The sequence below is a fragment of the Curcuma longa genome, chromosome 20 (genome assembly GCF_044706935.1).
Source record: "Curcuma longa cultivar G26 ecotype Majalengka, Jawa Barat chromosome 20, ITB_CL_G26_1.1, whole genome shotgun sequence".
Taxonomy (NCBI): Eukaryota; Viridiplantae; Streptophyta; class Magnoliopsida; order Zingiberales; family Zingiberaceae; genus Curcuma; species Curcuma longa.
In genome coordinates, this window is record NC_133880.1 from 6,436,282 (window position 1) to 6,448,153 (window position 11,872).

Below are 11,872 nucleotides of genomic sequence, written 5' to 3' on the forward strand. Positions count from 1 at the left end.
ATTCTTATCATCAATTGTACCATCTTAAATTCATCTTACAAAATTTTTCTTAATAAATACAATTTTAATTTTTTTTCTTTTATTTTTATTTTTTATTCTGTACATATCCTCGTTTATCCAAATATTCATTTTTATTTTTGTGACTCTTGTCAGTCATTAGCTAATATTTTGAAAAATAACAGAGAGAGTGGGTTGCTCCTCTATTTGACATGTGGCAACTTATCATTCATCTACTCCTTGCGATTAACTGATTAAAATGTCAACCTCCATGCACTTACAAAAATTTACTCACATAAAATCACAGACTAGAAGAATCAAAGGGGGAAAAAAACTGCACAACATAATTGTATATACATTATCAACTAATTTCTTTACAATTTACACAGGAGATACATTTCTATAGAAAAAGCCTTTTCTCTTTTTTTTCTTCTTCTTTTTATCTATTTGCTGATAAATATGTTGCAGCAAGAAGAGCAGCTCCAATTCCTGATCCATCCACACACCTCCTCAGCAGCACATACCTGGCTACCTCCTCCCCTAGAATCTCCCCCACGGCTTCATTCAAGTACTCCCTGAACATCGAGTACCCGGTGTAGAGGCCGCCTTCAACCGCCACCACTGTTCTCCTTGGCTTGCCCTTGGTTCTTCCACTCGCAACCCCACCGCTGCCGTCGCGTCCTAGCTTCTTCAATATGCCTACTATGCCTGCTGCAGCTAATCGGGCAGCTCGTCTTGTGACGATATCGCACACATGAACGATAAGCCGTTTTGCGTTCATGGAAACTCCATACATCTGGTGAAGGCCACACCAGGAGAATGGATAGAGATGTGAATAATAATGGCTTGCTTATATGGATTTGAAAGGGAACTAGCGAGTATGATGGTTTATCCTACAGGGGGAAAAAAAAATAAGTGCGATGGTGTCTACCTTCAGATGTTCTTCAAGAATCCTTCCGACTTCTCTCAAATCGGGTGAATCATCCTCATGCATCGCGGCCACTAGAGGCGCCCTGAAGGAGTAAGTGTATCAGAGGATAATCTCGGTATACAAAACTAAAATGCATAATACAGTACGTAATCATAAGAAACAAGCAAGATTTTTAAGTCCCTGATAAAGGATTCAAGCATGAAGTGTAGGGTAAAAATTAATGAAAGCGTTTTTTTCCCCCTAAATCATCAAATGTAGACGAAATGTTCTACCATAAATGTCTTCAAATTCTCAAATTAATCTACCCACAAATTTTTATTATTAATCCAACCCTATCATAAATATCACACTATTAGTCATTCACCCAAAATAATAACTCAAATTAAATAACTTCAAGTAATAACTCATAATAGAATTTAGCTTTTATAACTCTAATTGCTAGTTCCCTTCCTCTTAATGCTGTTCCCCCACTTTCCCCTCGTAGGCACGATCATTTAACTTTCCTAGCAACGCAGGCCGTCCACTCCACCACCTCAGAGCATCACCATTGAGATTCAAAATCTCCTTCCTCCTCGTGCAACAGTAAGCACTCGAACCCGGGTAAACTTACTTTGGAGCTTCTTCACAGACGAAACCACTCACTCAACCTTATTTTTCTTAATAGTATCTATGTCATGTCCACACAGGCCTACAAAGTCCAATTAATTGAGAAAATAATAAATAAATGTTTTTAAAATAAAATCATACTAGAAAGATCCCCCTATTACTAGATAAACTTTGACGAATGGTTTAAGAATTCAGGTATCAGAATCCAAGAGTGTAATCTAACTTGTTCTGGCTAAGAATCTGGTAACTAAGAGAACCTAAAAGAAGTAATGCACCAGAACAAATCCACACTACACAGGGACAACATCAAGGAAACCTAAAAGAAAGTAACTAAAGATCCATTAAAGAGATCTCAAACTACTGCCATGATGGATAATGATAGATAAAAAACAACACTCAAAGAATGGATACTTAGTTTTTGGCTGCCACCGCTAAAATGCTTGTCAGATAGAATTCAGTAAACAAAAGTTGAAGGGGCAATCACCAACAGTTTCAGCAATGTCATACCTTAAGACAAAGGGCACTGATAAACTTTGTGCAGCATCTGAAAGAATTTCAGACTCCTCTGCAATCCTGTGAAGCACTCTTCTAACAATTTCGCCCAAGTACATCCCTGAGATCATTTTCTCAAAACCCTATATCACAAAAACAATATCAAAATTTTCTCAGTCAAGTTCAAAGTGCACATACATGATAAAGCACAAAATCTTGCCTGGTCATTGGGATTAGAGCTCTCATTATCAAGAGAGATGTCATAGGAAGTTTTTGGTAGATGTGATGACCAAAAATTTCCCCATTCCATGTTGACAACCTAGTCAGTGCAATATTTTTGAAATAAGGATTTATAATCAGATTTGACATTGTGGCGTGCAGCATAAGAAAATAAGCTCAAAATGTTTTGATTTGAATAAACCAATGAGAGATACCATGACACCAGAGTTTGTTAGAAGGCCTTGACACTTAATGATTGCATCAGTCCTTTCAAGATAGCAAGCATTCGTTCCTGTTCCAATTATCACTGCAGCGACAGTGTCCTCATCACCATAATGGCAGAGAGCTAGTGTGCCAACAGTATCATTCACCTGCTTAGACCGCCGTACAATTGTTTCAAATTGCATGAATAGAAGCCTGACAGCTCCACGTAAAGATAAAGGAAATGAACAAGACAAACTAATAGGATAAGACTCTTAGTTATGATGATAACAAAATAACTAACACAGCAAGTTACAAAAGCATATATCAAATGTAATTTTATTAGCTTCCATAAACAAAAAAGTGTTTATTTCTTTTCTTAATTTGTTGAAACTAAAATTATTTCTAGATCTATGCCGCTCATCAATATTACGAGTGAAGTCTGCATCATATCATACATACATACATACATGTATATATTGGGAATATATTTGTGGCCTTAAAAATGTGGATATCAAATTTGAGGTAACAGCATAAATTCCATGTCACATATAAAATTAGATAAATTCCAAGTTAAGAATCGCTCTTAACAGCAAAAGTCAAAATATCAGATGATTCAATTTTATCCTGAAATTCAAATTCAAAACTTACATAACATTAACTATAATTCTAATGACTCCGGACACTCCATCATAATAATTATCCACATCCAAATTTGTTATGAAAAATAGACATTTCAATTTACAAAATGTATAAATAGTCATCTTGCCTGTCCTAATAAAATTACATTCTGCCATCCATAGGCAAACCAAAAATACTATTTGAAGATAGAGGAAAAAAAAAAGATTAAATGTTGTTCATGCTACAACATAAAGCTAGCTAGGGAGACTAACAGACTTTCTGTGTAAGTCATAAGAATTGAATACATTGTGTGATTTATTGATTACAAAGGGCAAATGATTTATCTCTCTTCATTTCATCCCACTAATATGATGATGTAATTGGAGAGGAAGTGACATGGTTTCTCTTCCACTTAACCAACCCATGTGCTAGGTGTGGGGATTTTAGAAATCAGTTACTCGCTCACATAAAAGCCTTCTAAATATATTTTCTCAATGGTAACTTACAACCTCACAGCATCTAAAAACAAATGTTGCAGCAAGTTACATACACCATGAATATTTGAACACTTAAATAAGATATGTCCATTGTAAGAACAATGTTTATTCAACATGAAAAACATACATGTAAACTCTTCTGAGAATATTGGTGTAAGGCAAATACAACATCAGGAGATTATATGCACACATTCTTTTATTTAGTAACTCAAAGAATGCATTGAAATGAATATGGATATATCATATATCTACTATCAAAAGCAACTCTGGTTTATCTAGTCGTTGAAATATTTACAAAAATTAATTTTACAAATTGTAATATATTGGGTGCAATCATACATGCAATCCAGTAAATATTCAAGTTGGGAACAAGAAGGTTAAGAATATACCAATGCTGCAACCTGCATGTTCAGCCCAGCCTTTAACATGGCTTCATTTAAACATTGTGCAACGTCCCTTCCAACCTAAACCCAGAGTTAAAGTTCAGCCATATCACAAAAATTGTATCTGCATTCTACCAATCAAGACACTGGCAATCTTAGGTTAACAAGACATGAAATGTATCCACAAAGGACAACCGTAATAAAAATGTCCAAACTTCTCAGTCCATTTAAAATTTGATATTATACCATATATGGGCATTGACATAACATTCCATAAGCTGCTATACTCACTAAGTGTAACTAACACATCTAATTAGCAATAACACTTTACATTTGGTAAAAGAGTAATTTATTTTGCAGCATTACAGAAACAGAAACATGAAATCATGCATTGAAGGAAATAGTGAGCAGGGAAGCTACTTCAGATGCACAATGAAATAAAAAAACAGACTGAATGACCATAATATACAAGCACACAATACAATATTAATACACTTGGACAAATGATCGCAGCAACTGAAAATTTGGGGGGGTGGGTCTTAACTATCACAGATGCATGATAAAATCTAGAAAGCGATGAGGACAAAGCAGAGAATCTGGTTCTGCCAAGATTGGGTATAGGAGTAGTCAATGTGTGTAGGCTTACCCTTGAATAGCAAAGTTGTTTGCTTGACTTGAACCTTGGTCTTCTAAGTTGTAATAGTCAATCTTACTATTGCACCAACTCGCCCTTTGGAAAATAGCAAGGCTTACTGTGAATTTAAGCCGAGTGTTAACAATATTTGAATTTTTAGAACTTGCCTCTCTAAAACCTCAAACTAAATATTATTCTGCTTCTCTGTTATTATTCATGGATGCAATGATGCATGTACCTTAACTCCAAGGAGAAACACTATCTTATAGCAATTTTCACATGGTGTTGAGCATCTAACATCATTATCTAATAAGACACTCGTTCCATCTTTAGATTTACTTTAATACACAGAAAGAAAAACAAATAAATAGCCTAATCACAAGAATTTGGTGACAACAATGGAACATTAAGTTCAGAACAACTTACATCGTCTTTGATGGAGAACCCTTTAGTCCACTTAATAAGAAGACCAGAAGATACAGACAATTGTTTCACAGGGAAAGAAAATGTAAACCCAAGATCTTTAGTATTATCTGATATTTGATCAACACCATTTTCTTCTCTTTGGACAAACTTCTTTAATGTCAATGCAATAAAATTGAACAGTTCCTGCACACATAATATGATCAAGTGACCGAAAAAATAGCTAAAGCACAAAAAAGTAGTAAACCAGCCAAACAGGATAGTGCTACACACCTCAATTGTGCCGGTCATTAATTCCTTGGGAATTGGTTGACACTCAACTTTTTTATTCAATATCATGGATGGTTTACGACCAAGACGAACCCGTAGGGTTCTAAAACTAGTAGCTCCTAGATCAAGAGCATAGTATGTACCTTCTTCACTCCTGGAAGGTAAGTACACAATCATCAAAACAAAACAACTCAAACAGAGATGCGATGGCACAGAAGAAATCAACATACATAGATATTGCTGGCTTTATGAAAGTTATGGTGACCATTAGTATTTAGTGGCATCAATATGCGCATATACATGCGCGCGTACACACACACACACTTATATATCATAGAAACGATGACTGAACTCTTCAGCATTTAGAACATCAACTGAATTTGACATTGAAAGATCAATAATATTTCACCTTTCTCCCCATAAATAACTCTATGAAATAAACTCGGACTAGAAACTATGTCGTATTAAACTACAAGAGCTAAACCTCACTAGGAGGCAAAAAAAGGCATTATTATTTGACAAGGGGACAGCTGTCAATGCGTGCATATACATGCAGATATGCACACATATACGTACATCAAAGAAAAGATGACCGAATCTTTCACCTTTCTCCCCGAGAATAACTCTATGAAATAAATTCCATCTATAAAAGTGTGTCGTAATTACAACAACTAATCCTCACTAGGAGGCAAGTAAAAGATTTATTATTTGACAGGGAGACAGTGCAAGTAATAATTGAAGCTATTATTTGGTCCATTCAATCCAAACTGGTTGAAATGAACAGTATTTTATGTTTCTCAGCCTCTTCACAAATGCAGGTTGCATAAGCAGTGTAATCCTAACCGATGAAGTAAACAACATAAGTTGCATTATGGTCCTCAATCATATACAGATAGGCAGCCACATAAGGTGCCGCCTGAACAACTTATTATAACACTGCATTTGTTTGGTGTGTTTATAACATGATTATAATTATAAAATGCATTGTAGAACAAAGCAATCTAGTCTAAGAAAACAACAGTAATTCTTTTAAGTTGTCTCTAGTCTTTATTATGAGAGAACATCTTATGTATGTGCACCCAAAAAGCAATAAACGGAAACTTAACAAGCTAGCTACGAACTAAAATGATAAGAAGCCAGAACAACAAACCGACGGACAATTCCAAAACTCTGCATCTAGAATCAGTTTATCTGTGAAAGTGGATCGGTTACATTGACTAGACAGCAAGGAATAGTGAGCCAAAGCTTTTGTAAACACACAACAGGCGCAACGAGCAAGAAATGAATCGATTCAACAGGCGCAACGAGCAGGGAAAAAAATATTTTTCCAGTTTAACAAAGCGCACAAGCGATTGCATAACCGCAATTAAAGCCTCCGCCAAAAAAAGGGTGAGAACTTCGATCTTCTGTAAGGAGAAAACTGCAAAACTCTAATAGACAGATGGAAAACGAAACAAAGGAGAGAGATCATTCACCCATCGGGAAGTTTATCGATGAAGGTCAGCAACATCTTGAGCTTGCTACCCCCATCCGACGCGAGCCCTGCGTGCATCTCCACCGCCATGGCATCGACCACCTGACGCAGCCTCCCGACAGGGGTGGCGCACGCCTCCTCGAACTCCCTCACCAGCTCCACCGCTCGGCTCCACTGCCTCCTGCTCCTCAGCCTCCGGCCCACTAGCGCCGCAGCGATGGCGCACGTCACGGCCGCGCACCCCAACGCCACCCGGAACCCTAACCTACCCATCGAGCACGCTCCCCGGGTCCAACCGCGCCACCCTTCTATCAATCACCTCATCCCCCGACCTACCAAGGGGCGCCAGAGGAGGAAGCAGGGAAGAGGGTGAAAACCCGGCCGGATGAAGCCGACGAGGAGAAGAACGGCGGCGATCAGCGGCCGAGGAGATCAGCGAGTTCGATGAAACGCCAGTGACATCGAAGCAAATATCGAACTATGAACTCGAGAAAGAGTTTATTGTCGCCTTTTCGGGGGGTTTCTTTATTTTGATAAATATGGGAATATTTCGTTTTAACCCCCCACAGTTATCATTATGTCAAAGTGCCCTTTAAATTCTTACTTTATTGGAGTAAATATGGGAATATTTTAGATTTTAGAAGGGTATTTTGAGAAATATGCTAAATCATGGGGTAGAATGAATTTTACCCTAATAAATGGTTTTAAATGTGAGAGATCAAATGGACAGCGAAATTTGGAGTGCGCTGACAGCGAGGTGCTGTCGAATTGACGGGTTTGCCCCTTGTCGACGAGAGAAATATCGGATTCGGATCGGACTCATCGCAGGCGCGCGTTCGACCCGTGTCGGTTGTGCAGGCAGATCGACGACAGCGACACAAGGAGAAGCCGATTCGGTTTCGGATTCGGATCCCCCTTTCTCATCCAGAATCCAATAGCTGACGGAAGGAGTCCAACGTGCCGAATTATTTCGAGCCTGGCGTGGCGTGGCGTGGCGCGGCGTGGCGGGAGTGGTGCGGCCCCCGCGGACGGGCGAACGGCCATCGGCTGCTGCGTATTTTATTCTGCCCTTTGGTCGGCACACTGTTTGGATTGGCCCGCTGGGTACCTTTGTTTACACGGGATGAGAGAGTGGGGCCCCCGTAAAGGGAGAGACGCGGGGGACAGCATGGGAAGGAGTTGTATGTTTCGATGTGGCCTTCGCTTCGCACGAGATGTACAGCTGTCCTCCGCTAATAACCAACTAAGCGAGGGGCTCTCCAGTCCCCCCACGAGCCCAAAAAGGGAAAAAAACGGTGGCCGCATAATTTTGCACCGAGGAAGATTCTTCGCTTCCCTCGAAGCCACTTGATACGAGATATTAATTACTAGAGAAATGAAAATTCTAAGGATAATCACGTCGATGGTTCGCTCAAGCCTCACTCATTTGCCCAGGATAATGTCTTTTTAGGGTAAAGAGAAGCAAAGGTATTCTTTTATTTCTAAATTATGTATCTCATTTAAATTTTTTATTAAAAAATCTTTTTTTTTATTGTTCAATCGTGTATAATTATTCAAATATCCTTCGGTAGTATTTTGTACTGTTATCTACGGTCTAAATTCTAAATTTTAAATTCAATTGGATGCATTATAACCGTTATAGTTTGGTACTTGTTACATCATAATTGTTATAATAAGTCTTATATATTTAATATTAAAAAATATTCACGTGATATCAATTATGGTTTCATAACTATTACATGGCATGCTTAACCTATTCAAAAATATTTACATTGTTTACTTACTATTTATATTGTAACAGTTACAAAACTGTAATTGTTATAATGCAGATTGAATCTATTTATTTACGTTGTAATAATTATGGAATCGTAACTGCTATAATATATGTAGATGTTATAGCACATTTGATAGGTTTAAAAATTAAATAAGAGATTTGAAGAATAATAATACAAAATAGTTATAAAAGATATTTAGATAAATGACTATGAGGTATGATGTCTTTTGGTCCTTTCAAAAAAGATAAATCTCAATTAGCTCCATTGACTATCTCTCGGGTGAGATAAATGACCACTAGGATAAATATGAGGTCCAGCATCCTTTGATTGCGTTCTTTATTTAGAGAAAAATTCTTATAAATACGTCGTAACTAGGGTCCCTTCAATGATTTAGGAATAAAGGACTGCTCTTTTAATTTTTGCCTGCAAAAGAATATCAACTTATGAGTGGTGGCCCAATCTGTGCCATACACTTTGTGTTGTCTGATCGAACAGTTTATGTCTTGACAGATCAGCAAAATCCCCAGCCATACTTTTCGGCTGCTTGTTGATCTTCAAGACACTCGACCTTTTATCCAATAATTATTTGCCTCTTTTATTTTGTTGAATTTATGCTCGGAGGCTCTGTCCTGTAGTAAAAAATGAAATTCATCACTCAGTAATTTCATACGATCAATCCTACAATCATCTATAAGAAGATAATTAAATCAATAAATTATAATTAACTATGACAGAGGAAGATATTGCCTCTGTTTCGTCGAGATTTAATATTTATCCACTTCAACAACTCTGTTCCGTCGTAATCAACTCAACTATGCTCCAAGGACAATTCGAAAGCTCTCCCCAATTATATACTTAGTTGCAAAGCACATTCTATATCGATTATATTAACTTTTACATGTATTGCTTCCTAACTAGAATAAATTTTATGGACAATGCAATGGCTTTCTAGTTTTGCAAATAGCTCGTATGACAATTGACGACCTTAGTTACCTTGTTCGTAAACAAGCAATTGCCCTATCAATTTAAGGGGTCAAGACAACATGGCTGTGTTCAGTTCCATCCTCCATTCGTATCCAAGAAGTGATTGAGAATGGTTGCTCATCTATCGAAATGATCCTCGATCCTCTTGGCCAGTTGCCGTATCCTCCATAACCGGTGTGGCGAGCAAAGCACAACCATAGACTCTTGTGAGGGCAGCACCAGTCCAACCCATGGTTGTGGCCAGCAAAAACTGCCTGCAAGATGGTGAATAGAAGTTAAACAAAGATCCCAATAGGGAACAAGAAAGTCATTTGCTACTATAGTCACACACAAACTAAAAATAGAGCTTCATTTATTTTAAATTTATAAATATCATTAGGCAAAAGAAGTATAGATTCATTTCTTTTAGATTTCTAACGAATCGTCAGACGCAAGTAAAGCATCACTCTACCAAGTATGATGCAGTTTATGACTCTTTTAGTTACTGTCATTGGCAAACTCAGACCATCTAGGACTGACTTGATCACGATTTGAAATCGACTATTTTTGACAGATCGATCTTTAACTTTAATCGTCTAAGACGGTTACGGTTCACAATTTGATTCATGATTCATTACGGTTCAATATTATTATATCAACAAAATTTAAAATGATAAATTCATAAAAAAATAAAAATAAAAAAGAACTTTACTTATTTAAGTTACTACGTATCCCCTTGGAATATAAGAGAATCAAAACACACATAATTCTCTTACATTTTTATCTTAAGAAGTGGCATTGCTACTCACTTCCATTTTTCATTCCCATATTATTTGTTCTTTGGTATCAAATTCTTTGACTTCATCATCTAAAAGTTACATTCCTTGGATTTTTTTCGGCTCTGGTCCAATCATCGAGTAATGATTGGACTTCCAACGAGTCAGGAGATAAAGTCGATCATCATTCATCTAATATGTTATCACCAATACAGAACATCTATTCCACAACAATTGTTGACATTAGACAAGTTAAAATTCCTTTGACGATCATAGACAGGACAGGAAAAATTTGAACTTTCAGTGACTAGTACTTTAGGATATCAAAATCCGTTTCGTTATTTACTTCATTAAAATTAAAAGAAATCGTAGAATAATTCTTAAGTTCCTATGTGGAATTTGAGAATCCTCGTAGAATATTTCATCCGTTCTTTTAATAAAAATTGTACTTTTGTAAATTTTAAATTACTACTTTTAGTATTTTATGTTTCAAAAATATTAATTTGTATTTCATATTTTATAATATATTTTTTATAAATATCATATAAATAATATCTAATATTATATACAATATTATTAGAATAAGGAGAAGAAGAATATTTAAACGGAATTAAAGCATTATAATACAAAACTAATATTTCTTGTAAAACTTCTAATTTATATCTAGGCCTAAAAATAAATACAACTAAATAAATTTCAAGAATATGAAAAAAATATTTTTCTCATTTCGATTTCATTACTAATATACAAAAAGATAAAAATTCATTGTTACTGTTTTCATTTAAAACTAATACTACGTTACAAAAATTCATTAAAACTAAATGAGAAGTAGCATAATAAAAAATGAAAAGTTGTTCAGTTGCATCATTAAATACTTTAAAATTTTCACAAATACTAATACAAATATTCCATTGGTGTGAAAATAAATATATATTAGCATTATTAATAGTTTGTGTAAAAAATAAATATAATAATTCTCTATATTAAAATGAATCTTATAACAATAGATATGTTGAATTCCGACATGTTGGTACATCACGTGGAAATTTTGTAAGTGAGACCATAAATAGGAAATAGCAGTTCTAATTGGTTTAATATGATTTTCTAAAATTCTTAATTCATCTTGAACACATAAATTTAAAACATGATATACGCAACGAATATGAAAAACTAAACTATCAATAATATGTTGACATATAAATTTTAGTTCATCACTACTAGCGGTATTAGAACTGATATTATCAAATGATATTGAAAATATTTTATGAATTAATCCATATTCTTTTAAAATTAAATATAATAAGTGTGAGATATTGTGAGCAATATGCGATTTATCAAAACTCTATAAGCTAACAATCTTTTTTGGATATTCCAGGAGTTATCGATCCAATAGTAAGTCACATCCATATATAAATCCATATATCAATGTGTTTGCCAATGATCACTTCAAATATCAGAATATAAAGAAACTTTATTATTTAATTTATTAAATTATTTAATTAAATTTTTTTGCCTTATTTTACTAATTTTTTAATCGTATGAGTAAGTATAGTTCTAGAAACACATTTAGCAAATGGATTAAGAAATTCTTCACAGAAATCTTAAAAAGT

The 11,872-nt window shown here is 35.5% G+C and overlaps 2 protein-coding genes across 2 annotated transcripts in view; both read right to left on the minus strand.

The window, feature by feature from the left end:
- Nucleotides 1–306: 306 nt before the first annotated feature.
- LOC141813221 (hexokinase-3-like) lies at nucleotides 307–7,221 on the minus strand. Its single transcript, XM_074701149.1, has 9 exons — nucleotides 6,750–7,221; nucleotides 5,278–5,428; nucleotides 5,008–5,190; nucleotides 3,954–4,028; nucleotides 2,461–2,616; nucleotides 2,247–2,345; nucleotides 2,042–2,169; nucleotides 929–1,010; nucleotides 307–793 (listed from the first exon to the last, which is right to left on the minus strand). The coding sequence occupies exons 1-9, from the start codon at nucleotides 7,019–7,021 to the stop codon at nucleotides 437–439; spliced, it is 1,503 nt and encodes a 500-aa protein (XP_074557250.1). The 5' UTR covers nucleotides 7,022–7,221; the 3' UTR covers nucleotides 307–436.
- A 2,127-nt stretch (nucleotides 7,222–9,348) lies between these two features.
- The window catches only part of LOC141813877 (putative inactive purple acid phosphatase 16), a 7,334-nt gene continuing 4,810 nt past the window's right edge, over nucleotides 9,349–11,872 (minus strand). Inside the window, exon 5 of the mRNA XM_074701876.1 lies at nucleotides 9,349–9,761. Within this exon, the coding sequence (XP_074557977.1) occupies nucleotides 9,549–9,761 (213 nt within the window). The 3' untranslated portion in view covers nucleotides 9,349–9,548. The remainder of the gene's footprint in view (nucleotides 9,762–11,872) is intronic.

What these genes read in the sequence shown, in the direction of transcription:
- LOC141813221 (XM_074701149.1), bottom strand. Translation starts at nt 7,021, where the DNA reads ATGGGTAGGTTAGGGTTCCGGGTGGCGTTGGGGTGCGCGGCCGTGACG. An exon ending in GGTTCTCCATCAAAGACGAT is followed by an intron (nt 4,029 to 5,007) that starts GTAAGTTGTTCT and finishes CTCTGGGTTTAG; the next exon opens with GTTGGAAGGGACGTTGCACA. An exon ending in TTCTTGAAGAACATCTGAAG is followed by an intron (nt 794 to 928) that starts GTAGACACCATC and finishes GGCCTTCACCAG; the next exon opens with ATGTATGGAGTTTCCATGAA.